At 34.2% G+C, this 20645-nt stretch overlaps 1 protein-coding gene across 1 annotated transcript; it reads left to right on the top strand.

Annotated features, from left to right (window-relative positions):
- Positions 1-145: 145 nt before the first annotated feature.
- On the top strand, positions 146-18747 carry prd1 (pruning defect 1). The gene is made up of 9 exons (XM_068761583.1): positions 146-2840; positions 4220-4381; positions 5239-5457; positions 12634-12788; positions 13637-13862; positions 14207-14387; positions 16150-16256; positions 16584-16700; positions 17326-18747. The coding sequence occupies exons 1-9, from the start codon at positions 267-269 to the stop codon at positions 17431-17433; spliced, it is 3849 nt and encodes a 1282-aa protein (XP_068617684.1). The 5' UTR covers positions 146-266; the 3' UTR covers positions 17434-18747.
- The last annotated feature ends 1898 nt before the right edge of the window (positions 18748-20645 follow it).

Below are 20645 nucleotides of genomic sequence, written 5' to 3'. Positions count from 1 at the left end.
AATAATTGTAAAAGGTATCGCTTTAATAAAAAAAATACATAATCAATATGAATAAGATCATAGTTTTTTTATGTTTCAGAACGCTTAAACTAAAATGTCAAAATGTTACAAATGGCTGCTTTGTGTTCGTCTAGTTTGTTCCGTATTTAACGTGAATTATGTAAAATGTAATACAAAATGTGTGTCGAATTTAATGAAAATATACGGAAATAAAGATTTACAAATAATAACTTTAATTTTACTGCCATTAAGTACCATAGGCAGTCATGTCGGTTGACAAAGCTGCAGAAATTAAAGGCAATGAGATCGATAAAATCAAACGTCGTCATAAAACTGACGACACTTCTATTGCGACAGTAGTAAATAGATGCGGCGAAGATACAATCCCTTATACTAAAATGGAAGAAGTCGATGAGTTCACAGGAAAACCAATGGACCTATGTTTGCAAGGGAACTCTCATTTGATTTCAAGTACTACGAGTAGTTTGGCCGATACACCCGGTGACTCTGGTGTGTTATGTCTAGACAGCGATGCTTCGGAAGCAACAAGTCAAGCGCTCATGACGCACAGTCTCGTAGGAGCCGAAGAACTAACGTGCGACAGTCAATATGATGCGTTACCTTCATGTTCACAGGACATGATCAAAAGCACTACAAGTAGTATTATGACCCGAAGTGATATCGATAATCAGAATGTAGGATCTGTTGATGATATTGTTCCTGAATTACTTGTTGAAACAAATAAAAAACCACCCATGTATGAAAACTTACCTGATGTTGTTTTAAAAGCGCTAGAAAGTGAAAAAGTCTGTGTTGAAGAGGTAAGGAAGCCTGCTCTTAGAACTAGTGAGCCTAAGAAATCATTATCTGAAGATATAGTGTATAGAAGGAGGTGTAGAAAAAAGTCACAAAGTGGACCAAGCTCTCAGAAGAAGCGTGTTTCATTCCATGAAGACATTCTGAACAATACTAAAACTGATAATATTCACATTGAAAGAGGTTTCATCTCATATAGACCTGATAATTCATACTGTGATAAATTTAAACAAAAGAATACTGTTATAAATGATAGATTTTCATGGTGTGCCTCTGGAGATCAGGCACCTAAATATGCAGCAGATGTTGCCCAACAGACTATGTCTGATATTCTCACATATGGTGACTCAAAGCATGATAGAAGTGGTATATTTGAATATTGCCAAACTTGTGAACCAAGTAATCCAAACACAAATAACAAAGATAAAGATAATAATAATATAGCACCACCGAGTGGAAAGCTGTATGGGTGTGATTCCAATAGTTCTGACTCAAACTTCAGCTGTGACTCAGAGTCATCATCAAGTGATTCATCTTCATCACATTCAAACAAAACTGAAACATCACCAGTACATAGAAAATGTGATAAAACCCAGAAGTCCTATTCATGTGATGAATTTTCTAACAATGGTCATGTAGCATTCATGAGAAAAACTTATTTTTCTGAAGCAGATATTGATCAAAATCATGAAAGAATGAAAAAACCCCTAGAAGTGACACAAAGTCCAATAACTGTTAAATCAGTATTGAAAAAGAAGCGTTACATAACAACAAATATTGTTGAAGAGAGAAAGCAAAATAACAAGGTCCTTAATTTACTGGACGCCAATAACATCATAGACTCCTTGAAAATTTTTTACCGAAATTTTAATTTCACTTTCACAGCAGAAAAGGGTCTCCCAGAAACAAGTTTCGAAATAAACAATGTTGTTGAAGCATTACCATGTGATGTTAATCAAAACAAAAATCTGTCAAAAAGCCTCGATTCAGGTTTTCAAATTGATGATGATGAAGATTTTGTGGAAATCAATCTAAATTCTCAACCAGATTCTGAGAAACCTCTTCAAATCCCCAATAGTTCTAAAAATCCTGTTACAGAAAGAACCTCCAATGAAGGTTCACCACGTCACAAACTAACATTAAATATGAAAGCTCAAACTGATAAAAAACTTGTGAACAAAGCTGATGCATTCCCACCTCTTAACAAGTTTGTTGTTAATTGTGAAAGTACAGTGTATGAACATAAAGGTGTTTCATACAGCTATGTACATGACACTTTTCAGACAGCTTTTGATGCACCAAAAGAAACATTTGTGCCTATACCTGATACTACTCCAGTGATTGAATTAGTCACCAGTGCTAGTAAAACTGATTTGAATGGCAAACAAAGTGATGGAGAAACATCCAGTAAGACATCTACACCTAAAAGACAGTTTAACAAGAATGTGCAAGATGAGACAGAGCCAAAGAATGGTGTATCAAAGCACTTGTCATCACCAAAGAAACAAAATGTTAATAGATACAGCCGTAAATCAGCATCTACCACTAATAAAAACGATGATTCAACCCAAGCAAATAGTGATAACTGTTCCAATACAGATAACTCAACATTGAAAGGGGCTGATGATTTTAATGATGAATATTTTGATAGTCCAGCCAATCAAAAATTGCAATCTAACAAATCAGCACTCCTGAACAGGTATTTGAAAAATGTATGTCAAAAAAAGGACCTTGAATTAAAAATAAGAAACAATAAGTTCTTTCAATTTAAATTACGGATGGAAAAGGAATTTCCTAGCATAATATTTCCGCTAAAAAACGTCTCGGAGACATTCACCGTGTCTGCTGAAAGGATGTCGCGTCTTATAGACAAAGAGGTGATAGAGAACAAAAGGCTTTCCGTTCGCCTGCTAACAGCGGACGAGCCGTCGTACTTTGACAGCTTCGAAGACAATGTTGCCATTGAATGCAGTGAAAAACTGAGACTGCAGCTCTTCTCCTACCCAAACGAAACATTGAATAGGGTATGTATAAATTATTTTAATATTCCCATTAGCCGGGCGCAAGCGATATATCGTTCACAATATTCGTAAATAAAAGGTATTGGTTGTTTTGGCATTTGTATAATTAAATAGCCGCTAAAATCAATTAGTCAAACAAAGTCACGGTGTACAAACAAATCTAGGTAAGTTAGGTACTGCACGAAAATAAATAGTTTCCATATGCATTATGACCCCTTTACTGATGCATAAATAATTAAATAGTAAATGAATAATTATTGATTTTGAATTTCGAACTTCGCACACTTGGTACCTGTCATTAAAATTGAAAAGAACAAATCCATTCGAAAAGATTATCGATATTTTAAATCTCAAGTAAAATTGTTAAAATCGTAATTTACACAAAGCAAATTTCGTATTAACAGTACTCGTTTTTAATTGGAGAGTTGGTAAACTGTGACGCGGAATTGCGTAAATAACCTTGACATCCCATAAATTATTTGGACAAGTCGTAAAACTGACCAGTTTGCACTTTATAAGGTTGACGAAATAAAAATAATTAGTAGAAATTTTTATCCGTAATATATTAAGGTTTGAAATAATATGTAAACAAAGGTTTATCTCTACGTATTTAAAAACATTGGCCACCTTAGTTTTTCAAATACGAAGAGCAACTCAACTGAATATTTGACTAAAGATATGTTTTTATACTAACTAGATGACTTCAATAATAGATGGAGAACAAAAAATTTACTTTCGGTTCACAAGCATGCTTTGTATGTCATACGAGTATAACGCACTTAATCCAATCTCAAGATTAAGACTATACAAAAGTGCTATCTATATTAACCCAACGCTTTAACTTTGGTGAGGGTCTTTTAAAATTGACTAAAATGACATCCACGCACTGAAGTGCCTACTTCAGTTGGTCATTGTGAACACTGCTTTCTAATTTAGAGTTATTTAATAAGTAAAGCTGAGTAACGATCATCTATCAATATTTTTTTTAACGCAAATGGACTTTATATTAATATTTCACTCCAATAAGTTATAATTATGAGAAACTTTTCCTTTAGGCGAAAGTAAACAAAGGCAGCGTAATGTTATGTAATTCATCCAAATTTCTTACGATCATAAAGGGAATGTTTGTTTGGAGCCATGTGCCCTTTTTAATTCTTTCTTTGCATCAATTTTAATGCAGAAAAGATAAAAATGTAGATATTTAACTAGATCTGAAAAAGATTTTTTGCTGACAAAAGATTTATACATTCCCCGCTTTCAAGTGTTTACACCCACAACCAATAAAACTGTATGTTTAAAAAAATAAAGCATTTCTGATGTGATTAAAAATGCCGATTGTGATACGTAGTCGAATTTAATGATAGTTTTTGTTTGGTGTTTAGATGATGAAGGTACAATCCCCTTACAACATGGAGGATGGGTCGTGGACACCACAGCTGGTCTTCATCACTGACTACGCCCTGTACGTGGCTGACGTGAAGCCCGGTGGTACGGAATACGAGCTCCTCTGCAGACTGCCGCATAACGAATTGGATGCTATAGCTGTAAGTAAAAAAATAATATATAAATGAAGGGTCATTTTTATTACGCTGAAATCATCTGCCATTATATGGCAAAGACATCTGCTTATGTTGATTTACTTTGTCTTTTCATTTTAAGACATTTTTTTGCTTTATATTATTTTTCACGTGTTTTATTTCTTAGGCTTAACTTACACATTCCTCCTACTTAAAGAGGGCTGTTTGATAGATCTGTGACTTTTTTAATTCATAGGTAGTTCCTGTCAAATTTTAGACAAGTTGCATCTTTTAGTATGTGTTTCACGGCCATTAAAAGCGGACAACCTCACGAAAATATAAAATATGACAGAAAAGTAGATTTAGCTTTTTATAACACCCTTCCATGTCGTCTTCATTGTAGCCTATAGACGCCCACTGCAAGGCAAAGGCCCCCAAAGATATCTATGAGGGGATATACCATAATGGCCACGCTTGGGAAGCGATTTGGCGATCACATTGTGATAGAGTGGTACGCAGAAGACGCTGCCACCCATCCTCTGGTAGTGGTAATCTTATATTATTATGCACAAAGTGAATTATACAAGATTATATTCCGGGAATTGAACTCGTGACCTACGATCGCAAGGCACAATTCTCTACCGCTGGACTACCACTGCTCCCATGTAATGTATGTCATTATTAATCGTAATAATGTTTGAAGTTCATTAAACAAAAATTGTTTAAATTCCTGTTATAGTGTAAATATTTTTTTAAATAATAAAAATGCTTGGGTATGAACCACTCTACAGCTGAACTGCTAAACAACTTTAAAAAATGTATTTTGTTAATTTCAATATAAATAGGTAATGTAACATCTTTACTAAAAAGTTTTAATTTCCCAGGTCGGTCCAGAAGCTCAATATATCCAAGTCATAGATGTGGCGGGGAACATTGCGTGTTCCGTGGTGACGGCCGAAGGTTCCCTTGGAGCTCGTCTCGCGTCGTCTCTGGAGTGGAGTGCAAGGACTTCGCCCCTGCGTATCCAGCGCCCACCTGCTATGCTGCCTCTGACGTGCTGGCAGCTCGCCTCCGCTGTCACCAGGCTACGTCATGAGAAACGGGTAAGAACATTTATATGATCCTTAGAGCACGAGTTCTGGTCTAGTAACCAGGGATTCGCGACCAATGTGCGGCGGCAATAATCTGACGCGAATTTCTTAAAGTTTGTCGCCAAGTTTTAGAAATCTAGTATATCTAGTCTAGTCATCATATCAGCCTTGCGTTGCCCGCATTCATAGAAGGTACATAGTATTTTTTTATTACGAGTAAAAATGTCGAAACTAAAATTTCTTATTAAAGGTACCATCATTATTAAGTAAAAACTTTTCTGTAAAAACTATCATTTCTCACAGTGCTCTCATAAGTACATCACAATGTATGCGTCAAAAAAAATTAAGGATGTACTACAGTGTTCGAGCAAAGACCAGACGCACACGAGACATTTGAGAACAGATGGGTGGTTGTCCTCCATGCTGTCTATGACATACCTCAGAAGAGGATAAGCACTTGCATGCATAATGTACATTAAGAAGTTAATTCACCAGATGTATTATGCTTACAACATTAGGTTCTCAGATAAAAAAAAACACCAAACAAAGTTTTCGTTCCCTACTTTGATTCCTTAATATTCCAGTATTAGTAAAACATTTATCTCCAAAAACGAATGGCATCGTTTTATTTATTTTTAATACTCTAACCCAGGGGTGTAAAACTTGCGGCCCGTCATGAACATTTTTGTGAATTAGAATCAAAACCAATGTATAGTATTATAATACACTTTATTTATTTTATCGGATCATGTTAAATTGTACGTGTTAATTGTTTAAACTTTTATTTTAAAAAGTTATTTTCTATAATATTGATTTTTTGCGGACTACAAAAGTTAAGCGATGTTTATTTGGTCCAAGCTAGCTTTTCAGTTTGACACCTCTGCTCTAACGCTTTTCAATAAATTACGTATAAATTAGTTTCAAAACTGCATGAAACTTTATATTTCCTTTTAATTTCCTTTTTGCAACATGATCTCATTCGGCTAATTATAATAACAATGCAGAATTGTTTTTTTTTCGCTATTTAAGAAAACCAATACATTGAAACAAAATCATTATGACCTTGTTTTTTTATTATGTAAATATACAGGAGTTGCAATAAAAAAAAAACAATCAATCGTCTAATATTTACATCTTTGGCCCTTATAAAACGATCGTCATGAATCGAAAGAAAAATAATAACTGATTCATTCATCTACGCGTAGGGAAAACCCACAATGATAATAAGGGTCGTTTTATTTGCGTGTGTTTGGTGACTCAATTTTTTTAGATAGTTCAGTATGCCTACCATGTCTGAAGTTTTAAAAAAATCAGGTTATGAATAACTTTTTCTTCTTTTTTGGAACTTGGCAGTTGACGCACATTGAATGGACCTATTTTTTTTCGTCACCAAGTTTTGTTGCCAAGTAACTATATTAGCTAATTTGGTTATTTTTATTTATTTAGCAGATCTCTTGAGGCACTTAGTGTAGACATTTTTATAGTAACAAAAAATGAAGACACCCTGGAGGCCGTTACAATCTATATTTTACTGTAATTGCAAGCCGCCAAGTTCATTTAGGTCTTTTGGAAGGACCCTCGATGGATTGACGTGGTTAAAGCACCCGGAATGGAGACCGTGGCTTGAGCTGTCACTCAAAACACGTATCATCGTCATCATGTCAACCAATAAACACCTACTGCTATGCATAGGCCTATTGCAAAAAATCCTAAAGACTTCAGGTCTTGCGCTGACCGCATCATGTAAAATGGCGTATACGAATAACGTTCTGTTCCGAGAGTCCCCGAGGCAGTGTACTGTAAGATATATTTACATTATTCATAGGAATACACTCTTATCCCTACGTCGTATTTCTCATTATTAAGGATCGAGACCCTTTTTGGAAACTGACGCATCATAACGTATATTGCTTCGGCTACTTTGCTATCTTTGTACCTTACCTTTGCTCTTTACTGTTTTTTTCAAGTCTTTATCTTAATTTCAGCCATAAGGCGCTATTTCGTTTACCATAGATTGGTTAATAAAGAGCGACAGTGAAGATAATATGATTCGTTCGTTTCGCGGCGTAATCCATCGGAAATCAATGTAAGCTCATTGTCTAAAGTGTCAAAATCAAATTCGTTCGAACTTGAGCTGCTGCGACCTTCCTCCACATTATTAGGGCTCAAATACTTCCGATTGCTATATTTGCGGTCAAGACTATTTCAACCGAATGCTACACTAAGTTTAACTGAAGTGAGTGAAAGTACTTTCGAGAAAGGTATCTTATCGTACATCGTAAATAATAAGACCGGATTACAAAAGCCCATCGTGTCGTAGCGGCTCAAATGGATCGGAGCTGTATTGGCGCCGCTTGAGTGCAAAGAGTTAAAATAGGATCGCTTGGAAACAGCTTAACAAACCTATCTGTCTAACTTATGTATGTGAATGTCTTAAGGTTGCTTGCCAGTCGGATGTCTCATTTGCTAGTCAGAATCCCATTTGCTATTTGTTCTGCGCGCTATGTACCCACTATTAACTTCAATTTAAAGATCCGCCGAGCTATGTAGATTACTTGACTCGTCTTCACATATCTCGTTAATAGACTAATTAAGCCTGAAGTGAGAAACCACGTTTTAGTGCTATAAGTCATTTTAAGTAACACATTTTTTTTATTAATTCACGATTAGGCTTATCGTTACTTCTCTTTACTAACCAGTGTGGCGATGTTCTCCTTTATTCTCTCTGTTAACCAAGGCTGGTATTCTGTTATTACAGTATCAAATATGGGACAGCTGGTGGTCAGATGTACCACGCTCTGGTGTACACAGATACATGAGGGTCTCTTGAGTTTAAATCTATATAGATACTCGAAGAATCCCTTGTACCGTGTGATAACACACATTAGTCGAAGAACTTTGTAATGAAGAACTGAAACTTTCCTAGTAATACCATTTGTTCCACCAAGGCTGGTGTTTATGGTCTCCGAGTCTTACATTCTAAAAATTATATGCTAATTAACTTTAAAGTTTACGTTCACAACATTATCATCGCAGGAAATCTAAAAATGAAAGCGTAACTAATGCATATCAAGGCCAAATCCGTAACAGTCGTGTTAATTTTACATCGCACATCTAACCGTTTTTACCTATTTGTACCGTGTGTTAGTATCGAACGCGTTTATCAGACATTTCACGAAACGGATGCGTTCATAAAAGCATATCGTTCACGTAGATTTTAATGTTGTAACATTAAAACGTACGTTTTAATCTCACATGAAAAAAATTAATCTCACAAAAATTATGAGATCTTTATAGAACAGTCAAACTAAATATTAGGGGGACTGAAAAGTAATGTCTTTTATGTTAACATATTTTACAGAAAAACCAATTGAAGTTTACCGCTCCGAAATAAAATTTTTTACACTAGATGGCTAAAAGTTGTTGACGACGAAGGTGAATATGTTGTTGATAAGAAATAAAACGTTATTAAAAACGTAGTCGTGTGAATTTAACTTAAGAAAGCGACATTACTTTCCGGTCCCTCTAATATATGCACTTGATATTAAATTGAATTATAGAATAATTACGACAAGTAAATATAGTGTAATCGGTAAAAGATACTAAATCTATCGTTTCTTCCTTTTTTCCGGTATTTTCTGGCAATTATCAGTATTCATCGATGCATGAACCAGAACAAAAGTAGCGGTCGCCTAGTTTTCGGAATTCTATTTTCAAATTCCGGAAGGACTTTACATTAATGACGATGCCGGTCATTAAAGTTCAACATCATTCGCAATACTATTATAAACATAAAAAAAACACATGGAAATTAATTTTGTTCCGTATTACCTTTAACATTATATAAATTAAAAAAAAATCTGTTACAAAGAGCGATATACTATTACGTAATACTCCCGACGCGACGGAAACCGTGTCACGTAAGTAAGGCATACAAGAGATTTCCGTAAATAGAATTACTGAGCTGGGAAATAAAATATTTTCTTATATTTTACCTTTTTTGTTGAGATTTAAACTTTCAATATATAATCATAAAATCCAACGTGATTACAGATTAATTCTCTGATTTAAAAATTTTGTTAGACATTAAATATTTGTAAAATTATTTTATATTACACTTGGTTACTATTGTCATTACCCTTATTTCTTTAAACAATTCATTAATTGGAGAAACAACGCAATAAGTTCGTGGTTGTACTAATCGCAGGGATGATTCGTGTGAAGGACGTACTTTAAAAGCTGAAATTAACGTAGCAGTTTGTGTACTACACACATGGTAGTTTTATAGGAGATATATACCGCTTAATTAGAGCAGGCACGAGCATTTTCACATTATCTGTTTTATATTATGTAATAATAACACTTACTAGAGAATACTGTAAACCACATGGGTAAAGCAAACCGTAAAATTGTTTAGTTTTGCATACAATAGAGCAGAACCACGACCTTGTGACATTAGGTCAATGTGAACGAACGGAATTCGTGCATTGAAACGAACTTTTTATTATTATGAGTCTATAGTTTGAATGAACTCGTATCATAACATTATTATGAGTTTGTATAAACAAATGATAATAGGATTGAACTTTCAGACCTACGATAATAAAGCTAAAAGTTGTTTTTGAGAATAATATATTAAGTTTTACATGAAATAATAAAGACGATTATTTTATCCAATCTATACATTTTCCAAACCGTAGACATTTTTATAACATGTTTGTAAAGGTGTACAAGCGCTCGTAGTCGAGCAGATAGAGTATCGGTTTTCACAAGTCGACGAAAGACTGTGCATGTCTTCAAAACATACAACTTGTCAGCTGGTAGACGTCCACTGCAAGGTAGGCCTCCCCCAAATAGCGTCTTGCGGTGCCCGCATCAGGGACGATCTTGGCTATGTCACCGATCGACCTAATAGGGGCGCTGCCCACGCTGTGTCTACCGGCTCGTGGTCGTCACTCCCTGCCCACTGCCAGTTTAGACGAGCAATTGTTTAAGCTACGTCGATGACTTTAGTTCTGCGTATGTTCGCCTAATAAGGCCCATCGTAAACGACCACATCTTAGACCCTTAAGACATCATTGGCAATATACGCTGGTCGAAGACTTTCGTCTCAAATATAAACTTACCGCGACTTTAAATATGTCGTCAGTCCACCCAGCGGGGGGCGTGTCCACGCCTCTATACCATCTCGTAAAATAAGGCTATATTTAATTTGCAAAATGAAACCAAATGTTTATAGAGATTTCTAGCTTGCGGCAATTACTCATTTTGAGAAAATGACATACGTAATCGATAACGCTTGACATAACTATAGCTCCATCATTAAAGTACTGTCAGTCATTTAAGTGCTATTTGTAGAATGGCTCTACACGTAGTAGAGGGAGTCTGAATAAGGGCTCTTTAAAGTTGAATGCGCTCTAGCAATTGGGTCGCACTAATTACTTACATTATGTTGCCAAGAGTGACCATGTTGCCATTATTTAAAATTGTTCCTTTTTTAAACTTGCGATATTTCGATTGTAGGTTTTTATTGTAAAATTTTAAATAATTTCGAATGATTCGTTTCTTTTCTGTGTAATTAAAAAGCGAGGAACTTTGTGTATATATAAATGGTTGAATGTGTGACTCAACTGACAGTTTTAAAGCTTTTACCTCTATAACTAGTTAGCCTGTTTATAATAAATGTAGTAATAATATCTAAAAACTTAAAATTTATTCGAGGCTATGAAGTAAGAATAAATTACGCATAATAAGGTGATAGAATTAAATTCAATCAATGTAAACAAACTATAAATATAAAATATATATTTATACACAAAATTTATCATAGATTGCAATAATTACTAATGTTTAAAATTACTAATAATCATAATTTAAAACAGTAACTTTATTTTAATATTATTTCACTCTTAAATATTATGTAATAGCGACCTTTTCCCCATACCGGCATTCTTTACCAGTCAACGGAGGCAGTGCAAATGCTTTAGCATAATAGTAACAAATAGGTAGTTGTGTAAATGTTATAAAATAATTATTTCTGATATATAAAATTCTCTTGTCACGGTGTGCGTGATTGAACTCCTCCGAAACGGCTCAACCGATTTTCGTGAATCTTATCGTGCATATCGGCCAGGGTGGAGAATCGGACAACATCTATTTTTCATCCCCCTAAATGTTAAGGGTGGCCCACTCCTAAAAAAAATATTTTTAGACAGAATTTTTCGTTTTTATTTTTTCATAATACAGCATACCAAAAATACCATCCCTTATTTTTTATTTGTTTTTTATTACTTTCTAGAAATACATGCCAAAACAACGTTTGCAGGATAGTAATTATATATTACTCTTTACATTATTTATTCACCGTTGCGACCGAAAAGTTGCGAGGCCTGTAGGCGCGGCGTGGTTCGACGACACAGTTTAAAATCGCCGTACGTTCATATTTGTATAGACAAGGGTATTTGATCAGTATATATGGCCGTTGATGTTTTAAGTGTCTGGAGACGTAGTCGTTTATGATGTGCCTTGTAAAACGGCGCTAAATCACGGTTATGCTCGAAGTCTTGCTGCGAAATCGAACGAGGAGATGAGCAGAGGAACTAAGGTTAAATGTAGCTTGAAGAATTGCACGTCTGAAGGCAATGGGTGTGGCATATTGTTCATGCAACATATTAATGTAAATTGAATGAAAAGAAGATAATACTATATGCTATTTATATTTAAAAAAAATATATAATTATTTAAATAAAAGGATATACGTTTATGACAACCTTTAGACGTCCATTGCAAGGCGTAAGCCTATTCCAAAGAACGCTACAAAGACTGATCCTGCGCTGTTCACATCCACCGACTTTCCCCTGACCTTGATCATGTCCTCGGTCTACCTTATGACGGGTTTACCCTTCCCACCTTCCCTATCAAAAAAAAAATACTCTTTAACTATCTTTAAACATATAATTGTTTGTTGACAAAATTTCCAACGCAAGTTTATACCAAAGAAGAACGCTTTGAACAAGTAAAGCAGAATGGTTGAAGTCAGAATTGTGAGAAGGACAAAGTAGATTTTTGACAATAGTAGATTTCTCTCAATATCTGTGTACATAATACTTATTTAGTCGGCGTGGGTGATTATTAAATAGTTAGAAGATTGTGGTTTAAAATCTCATTTCATAAGATACGTTTTCACAGATCCCAGAAATATTGTACTACGGACGTGCGTGTTCCGGCGATGCAGGCGACAGGCTGATCGAGGCACCGGGGGCATTCGCACCGCCGCTCGAAGGATACCTCATGTGCAGGACAGACAAGAGCAAGCGCTTCGAACCTAGCTATTTTTTACTGAGGTATTTAAATTTTATTACACAGGGTGATTGATTATAAGTCTATAAGGTTTTAAAAGGATGAATGTAAATGGACAATGTAATATAGTATATCCTAGACAACAATCAATGGTGAATCCATATGAAATGATAATGATATACTTAAAAAGCGTTTACAATAATTGGGTGTCTACGTATTAAAATTGATTATTATTTACAATCTGCAGACTTTATACGGTCAGAAGTTATTGGCCTTTCGCATTACAATAGAAAAAATAAATTAGTGTAACGTAATTCAGAGTGCGAATTTTATACAGAATGATTAGAAATTTGTGTTGTAAAAGCATAAAAACTTTTTGCTGATAACTTATTGGTCGTCTAAGTGATTAGTAAATATACTTATTAGATTTCGTACTGTCGAAAATAATAGGGCTGTCGCAGTTTAAAAAGAAAGAAAGAATAAAATTTATTTTAGAATACCTTGTAACCTTTTATACAATAATCTCTTTTTATTTTTTTAATGTTTTAGTTAAGATTACGAATACAACAAGTATTGCCTTTCGTACACTGTATAACTTTAAAGCACCGACTACATGGTACCTGAAAAATGTCAGTATTTTCTTACGTAAAGCGATTTTAAACCAGTCTAACACAAGGCAGGATAATGGTTTATATATTTTAGCAATTCCTAGTTGTTTCAAAAGGTTCTGACATATTTCCTACGCAATACTCGTTTTTGCGCGATCACTATTTATCGCATTAAATAATTGTTTTTGCGACAACTATTTTTATAGCAAACTCGTGAACCCATATTGCAATTTTTTCAACACAGCACAAAAACAGGTTTTAATGTAATCTTTTACTGGTCATAGGGGTGGTGTTCTCAACTGGGGACCTCATTCTCCGGACGGGACTTCTCCGCTTCCGAACAGCATCGCGCTGCGTGCGGTTGTGGGTGTCCGTCGCCACTTGGATGCATCCCGAAGGCCGCACTGCTTCGAAATAGCGCTTGGAGACTCGAGCCGGTTGCTGCTGGCTGCCCCTGATGATCCCACCGCATCGTCTTGGCTGCAGTCACTCTTGCTTCACGCCGCGCAGGTAATGCATGCAATTTATTTACTTCATAATTATATATTTTAATGTATCTAAATAATAACACGTATTTGTCTTTTTGAGAATATTATATATGTATCATCAAAAGGAGGCTTCCAACGTGTCTTTTTAAAAGTCTATTTTCAGCCATGGACAGCTTTAATATAATGACTATGTATGCACAAGATATTTTAGCCTTCCTTGTATAAGTACTTATAGAAATAACAAAAAAAATTAAATAGTCAAGTCGCTGAAAGTTACTGGATCTTTGAGAAAGGCCTAAGCTTTGCAATGAACATCTATCAGCTGATTTTATGGCTCTTTTAAAGAATAAGTCTCTGTTTTATCAGGCTCTAGAAGAAAAGGACGGCGCGAAGAAAACAGACCCGCGCGCCGGTGGGCCACCGCCTGCCTGTACCGTGCTAGTCACACCGCATGAGGTAGTCAGTGTACGTGACACCATGGACTTAGCCTTCGTTGCAGGAGCTGCAGCCTACCTTAAGGACAGAGGATCGGATGCTCTGCTCAAAGGTATGTAAATGTCGAATATAACATCCTCTTTGTGCTTTCCTTTTTGGTCGAAATACTTTATGAGAAAAGTAGATATATTTATAATTAAATCAGTTCAATATCTCTTAGACATATTTGTGTGTATATATAATTATAATGGGATGTGATTTAAAAAAGAATTTGAAGCAAGTCTCACTTCAATGCTTATTAAATTACAATTATCATTACAGTCATATGTTATTACAGTGTAGTTATCTTCAATAGAAAGTTACCATAATAAAAAATTTACTCAATTAAAATCTAAACCACATATATATTTGCAACTAACAGATAAGAATTTGGCGACCACAATATTGATGGGCAACATAAAATATTTTAATTCTTGTAATCTAGGAATCCAAAATAAAATACTAATCAATAAATCTTCTGTTTATAAATAAAATAAAATAAATGAATACGAAAATTATCGCAATATGTAAATGAAAGTCCACAAGACAAAAAGATATTACATATAACAACATTAATTTACAATTTTTCATACAATCAGAAATGCCATATTAAAAGACATCAAAATAAAATGATAAAACTAGGGCCTTCACCACTCTTGGAAAATTTAAACATGTTCGCAATGTTGGCAAAAGTGAAATCGGTCATTGCCAATGATTGCTTTTCTGTTATTTACAATACAAGTCTAATTATAAAAAAAAAACAAGAGTACAATAACCTCTTTATATGTTGTCTTACATGAAACGGGCATTGTTTATAAACACCACATATTTGTAAAGAAATTCATATAATCATGTAATAATTACCGATTAATAACCCAGGTTAATAAATTAATTGTAAACAATATAATAACAAATTGTGTTTTTACAAGTTATAACTACATGACTTGAAATATATAAACTTTTTTTCTTTCTCGAGTAAATGTGAACTTGATGCAAGATAAAATTATTTTATTACGTTTTCATAATTTCTGGATATACATAGTTCACTTGTCAGATAAACTCTTAATTTTTTTACACGTTTATTATTTTGTATTTTAATAAATTTAATTAAATCAATGTATACAAGTAAAAGTAGTTATTTTTTTTAATCGATCACATATATTACGTAAGTAGCCCGGGATACCTCTAATAGATCAAATCAGACATGAGGGGATACATAGACAAACGAAAGTAACCGTTATAGCCCAGCAACAACCAGTATATCAGAAATAGAAGCGGCAGTAGGCAGGTCAAGAAGCGCGCAGAACAGAACTGCTAGGACCTTAAGATTAGAGGGAAGACCACAGACCAGCAAGCACAGCGTATGACGTCATATCGCAAGGTGGACAGGTGTCCTTGTTAAGGAAGGCTTGATGTAGGCCGTTTTTAACCGGTCTTTTTGGATATCTGTGGTGTAGTTAGTTCCATTATACATATATTACAAACCATACTAAACTAGCGTATCCCAAAGCCAAATATTGGAAATATATGTGTCTCAATCTTCCTACAAATCTGCCTTCATAAAAACGGTAAAAGCCACCCCTTACCACTTTTATGTTCCATTTCATTATACATATATACTTGAAGACCACATTCAAATGCAGAGGCTAATAAAAGCTCTCCGCCACAACCAGGTTACTAAGTATCATTAGATTTCTAAATTTAGCACCTTTATGTTAACAATTAATCACTTAACAACAGTGCTTAACTGAAATTTGAGAGCAAGCCGTCTGTTTCATTTTCTGTAAAAAGAGGCTTTACTTAGTGGATTAACAATTGTGCCATCTCTATTGCAGAGTACATAGAGGACATGAGAACTGACGTCGAGATATTGGCGTGCGGCTCCATCAAGAATTTAACGGCGTTTAAGATTCCTGACACAGACGAAAATTGGTGTTGCCTGGTGAGTTACCTAAATTGCAAACGAAAATTGTGTTTTCAAAGGTACAAACGAAGGAAAATTTTGATGTATAAATGATTAATACAAATTTTATTGTAATTTAACAATAAGGTCCTTAAAGAAAACATTCTTATTTATTAGAGATTACGAAGTTGTTAAAAAAAAATATTTCGGTTAATGTTATTCTGAATAAAAGTATAATTCCCTTGAAAGAGGACCTCTACCGAGTCCGTTACGCGTTTAACATTCCGAGAGTGCTAGAGAACCAATCTAACGATTGCTCAGCTTGATTTAACTTGGAAGTGTAATTTTATATTTGTGACGTCACAGGAGTGGAGCGTGTGTGAGGCGCGCGAGCGCGGCGCCGGGTTGGCGCTGGTGCTGGCCAGCGGAGCCGAGCTCGAGCGCTTCATAGCAGCACTAGAGCATGCATACTGTTCGCTTACGGTAAACACACGCATGTGATAAATAGAACCATACCTACCTTTGCATCATCATCATTTCAGCTGTGGTATCGACTGCGGAACCTAAGTCTAGAAGTCAGCTTCCACTACAGATTTTCAATACGGTTGGAAACCACCTCAATACAGCGTTTCTTTAGTATTTTAACAAAATCGTCTGCCCAGCTTTTGGATGGATGGCCTACGCATCGCCGTGGTCGGTGGTCTCCACTACAGAAACTTAAGGTCCCAGCAGTCATCTGTTTTGTGCGCTACTTGGCGTGTCCAGTGCCACTTCAACCTGCCAATGCGGCTTTCAATGGCAGTTACTTTTGCTAGTTTATTAATCTTTTCATTTCAGCAAGGGAAGCTTTTGCAAACTAAACATAGTTTCAACAGCAGTGGTTGTTTAGACAACTTATTATGGGCGCCGTACCGTAGTGATCCGCCACCTGCAAATCCACCACCAAGGTCACATTATGGTGATTGGAGAAGGGCGAGGTATCTTGCTGTGGATGAGAAATTAGACAATTTTCTCTTACTTTCTTTATTCATCCAGCTTAACTTAGTTAATATAGAATGTATATTCACTAGATTTTTTAAATAAAATAAAAAATTTATTACATTTGCAGAGCGAACCATTTCCCCTGAGCGTTGTGGAAGCGTCCAAATCGGCTTGCAGCATCGCTCACTCCAAGTACGAAGCTGCCTGGTCACATATGCTACCGGCACAGCAGTGAGATATCACTTCTCATATTACAATTGGAAATCCCCTATTAAGACTGCGTTGATTATTAAAAAATGTATGATAGCGATCAAAGAAACTCAAAAAGTGACGCTTGAGTAAACTACATAATGAAAGGTAATATTTCTTCCATTGTCTTCGAAGTTAATTTTGGAGTTTAAACAGGGGATTAGAGTTGCTCATATATTTCTTACTAACAATCTGTCTTGTTTGTAAACGAAAAATTTTCTTTGCAAAGTCACAAAATGCTTTGTCGCAATAAGCAAGTCAAAATGTATATTTTGCTGTGCTAAAACTATGTTTCAATTGTATATATAGCGTAATAGGGTAACAGATGCTTTTGTAGGAAGTTTGCACCAATAATTCCACAATAACAAACAAAATATGAATACATTGTTTCTAAACTGCTTTATAAAATATATTACACGCAATTTAATAGCTTCGAAAAGTCTAAAGTGCTCCTGCGTGGAATGCTTCATAGCTTCTATCAATAAGGGTTTTGTTTTATATCTCAAGCAAATTGAATATAATATAGTTCAGTGACATTAATTTTTATTAAAAAAGAAATACAATTATTTCCATGTCAATGTTACTGAAATATGTGATGTTTTAGTTTCTTCAACATTATCTTTTCGAATATAAACCTTCTGCTGTTGTAACAAAGTGTATTTTCTAATGGAATTCTAGTGGCAACGTCCTCTGCCGCTACAACCGTATCTACACATGTATAGTTATTGCCAAGTCTCTGTTAAACAGAGGCCAAGTGAGCACAATTTAGTTTAATTATGTTTAATGTATGTTTAGAACGATATAGCACAGATATAAATACAATGGACGCAACTTACGAAAATGTAGGCCTAAATATTTCGTTCCATTTATGATTTTCAGCCCTATAAAACAGTAAGTAAGATTATATTTTTAATTTTCACCATTAATATGAATCTTAAAATACAAAGTCAATATAGCTTCCATTCAACCGCAATATTGCAAGCAAGAAAAAGAGGTAGTTGATTGTAGTGACCGTCAACAATTGTAAAGAAATATAAAGATGGGTTTACATGAGACTATATTTCAAAAGTGCAATTTTTATAAGGCAACCTAAAAATCATTCGTGCTACTATAAGTTGCTGGATTTTTTGCATCGATAATATGGTTTCAATCATTGTTTATGACATTTATATTTTGTTCTAAAATCTGCAAATGTGCAGCAAATAAAAATTAAAAAATTTAACGTCTTCTCGGTTGATTGTAAAATGCCGTCTTAATATCTATGTTGCTCTGATTTCAGTTTTTTTCTGCAACTGTGATAGTACATGCCATAACACAGGAATTAATGTAAGAACAAGTCAAAATCAAAAATTACGATAAATTTGCAATAAATAGGAAATATTTGCATAAGAACAAAATAAAGCGTCTTCACCATGCAAACATTGCACAAACACGCATGTAAACTCATCTTTACCTAATGACTAACCAATGAAATTAGTTGATGAATTTTAAAAATATGTTTGTAATAGTTTTTTGTCAAATTATCTCATAAAAATATACACTACTTTGAACTTTTGGTATATCATTGTGTTTATTATCTGTGCGATTTCATTCTAAATGTATGTTATTTGAATAAAAAGGTAATATATAGTGTAGAGTTACTTGTTAATTGGCAGCGGTGACTGCTGAGTAGGTAGGATGTTAAAACTTTTTCAGTAGCTATAGGTCACAATATTTCATATTTAATCTATTATATGTATAAATGCATGTCCGTGTTGTATTAAAAATAAAAAAGTATGCTCTATATTAATTTACCACTTGTATCTGCTATTTCAATATATTTTTTGTGATATACATATGATAAATGTAAAAATATGCGATATGTAAAAGTTCAAAATTAATATTTGGTTATGAAATTATATACCGATATATAATTTTAATATAAATATAATATGTTAAACTATGTTTTCAAATATTTGAAACGTTGATTTATTTAATTTTATGTTGGGAGGACCGGAAAGTAATGTCGTTTCCGTCAGAATATTTTACAAAAAAACTGATTTATTTTTACCGCTTCGACATTGAAAATCTGTATACAAGATGTCAAAAGGTTGTTGATAACAAAGATGAATATGCTGTTGATCAAAAATTAAAACTTGTTTAAAATGTAGTTGATGTGCATTTAACTTAAGAAAGCGTCATTGATTTCCGGTCCCCCTAACACTTATGTTTATGAACTTAACAAAATGTGTTTATTACGTCTAGACATCACATTTTTAATTCATAAAATATATAAGCATATACTGTGACTTTGTTTAATAGTCAATGCCCAAAAAATGATCTCGGCAATGCGTAGACTGCTATTAAAATATAAGTACCATATTTGTACGTTGTCGTAGTATTTAAGTAGTGTGTTATACCCAGGGAACGAATAATCGGATGCGTATTTGTCTTAATGTATAAGCTAAGTAATTATGGAAACGGCTTCTAAAACTTGAGAAAAAAAAAATAAGAATTTATTACTATCCTGATATTGCATCTCCCGCCTTTTTATTTGACACGTGGTAAACATTTTGTTTTTTATTAATACTGCTGCTAAATCTGCTTTAACTTTGTATATGTATTTATATATAATAATATATTACCATAATAAAAATGTTAATGTTTATACATATGTAACTTTACTTGAGATTGCGCATGTCCATTGCTTTATTAGGAGAGTCTGGTACGAGATTTCTTTGCAATATACTGGCGTTCTCCTCTAACCACATCCTTCTCTATATCTAACAAACTTTTTGGAAGCCCGTTCCAATAAAGAGTTTTAGTAGATTAAGCACGCTATAGCAATTTCGTATATATAAATACATATGGTTATATATATATATATATATATATATATATATATATATATATAATTGAATCTAGGAAATTATATATATATATAATTCCTAGGATTTGTTCGGAAACAGAAGCCGCTGCCATGATTAGCTAACACCTCAACTTTAGGTAAATATGCATCTGATATCTTACTATATGTATGCCTTCTAATTATTATCACAATAATAATTTATTCAATATTGGCCGCCATGCTTTTTAATGTTTTTAATTAAAATTTCAGTGAATTATGTACTCCTACAAATCGGAGAATTATTGTTGAATGAAATTGGTGACAATAAGGAGTTCACTCGAAAGTTTTTACAGAATAAGACTGCTGGAGTG

The sequence above is a fragment of the Battus philenor genome, unplaced genomic scaffold (genome assembly GCF_028537555.1).
Source record: "Battus philenor isolate CCGP_79_NKW_IND1 unplaced genomic scaffold, ilBatPhil1.0.hap1 SCAF_15, whole genome shotgun sequence".
Taxonomy (NCBI): Eukaryota; Metazoa; Arthropoda; class Insecta; order Lepidoptera; family Papilionidae; genus Battus; species Battus philenor.
Note: the sequence above shows the minus strand (reverse complement) of the source record. Positions and strands in the feature narration are given on the sequence as shown.

Bases quoted from the DNA above. Each gene is read 5' to 3' on its own strand.
- prd1 (XM_068761583.1), top strand. From the start codon at position 267: ATGTCGGTTGACAAAGCTGCAGAAATTAAAGGCAATGAGATCGATAAA. The intron at 4,382-5,238 runs GTAAGTAAAAAA...TTAATTTCCCAG, and splicing joins ACGAATTGGATGCTATAGCT to GTCGGTCCAGAAGCTCAATA. The intron at 5,458-12,633 runs GTAAGAACATTT...ACGTTTTCACAG, and splicing joins GGCTACGTCATGAGAAACGG to ATCCCAGAAATATTGTACTA.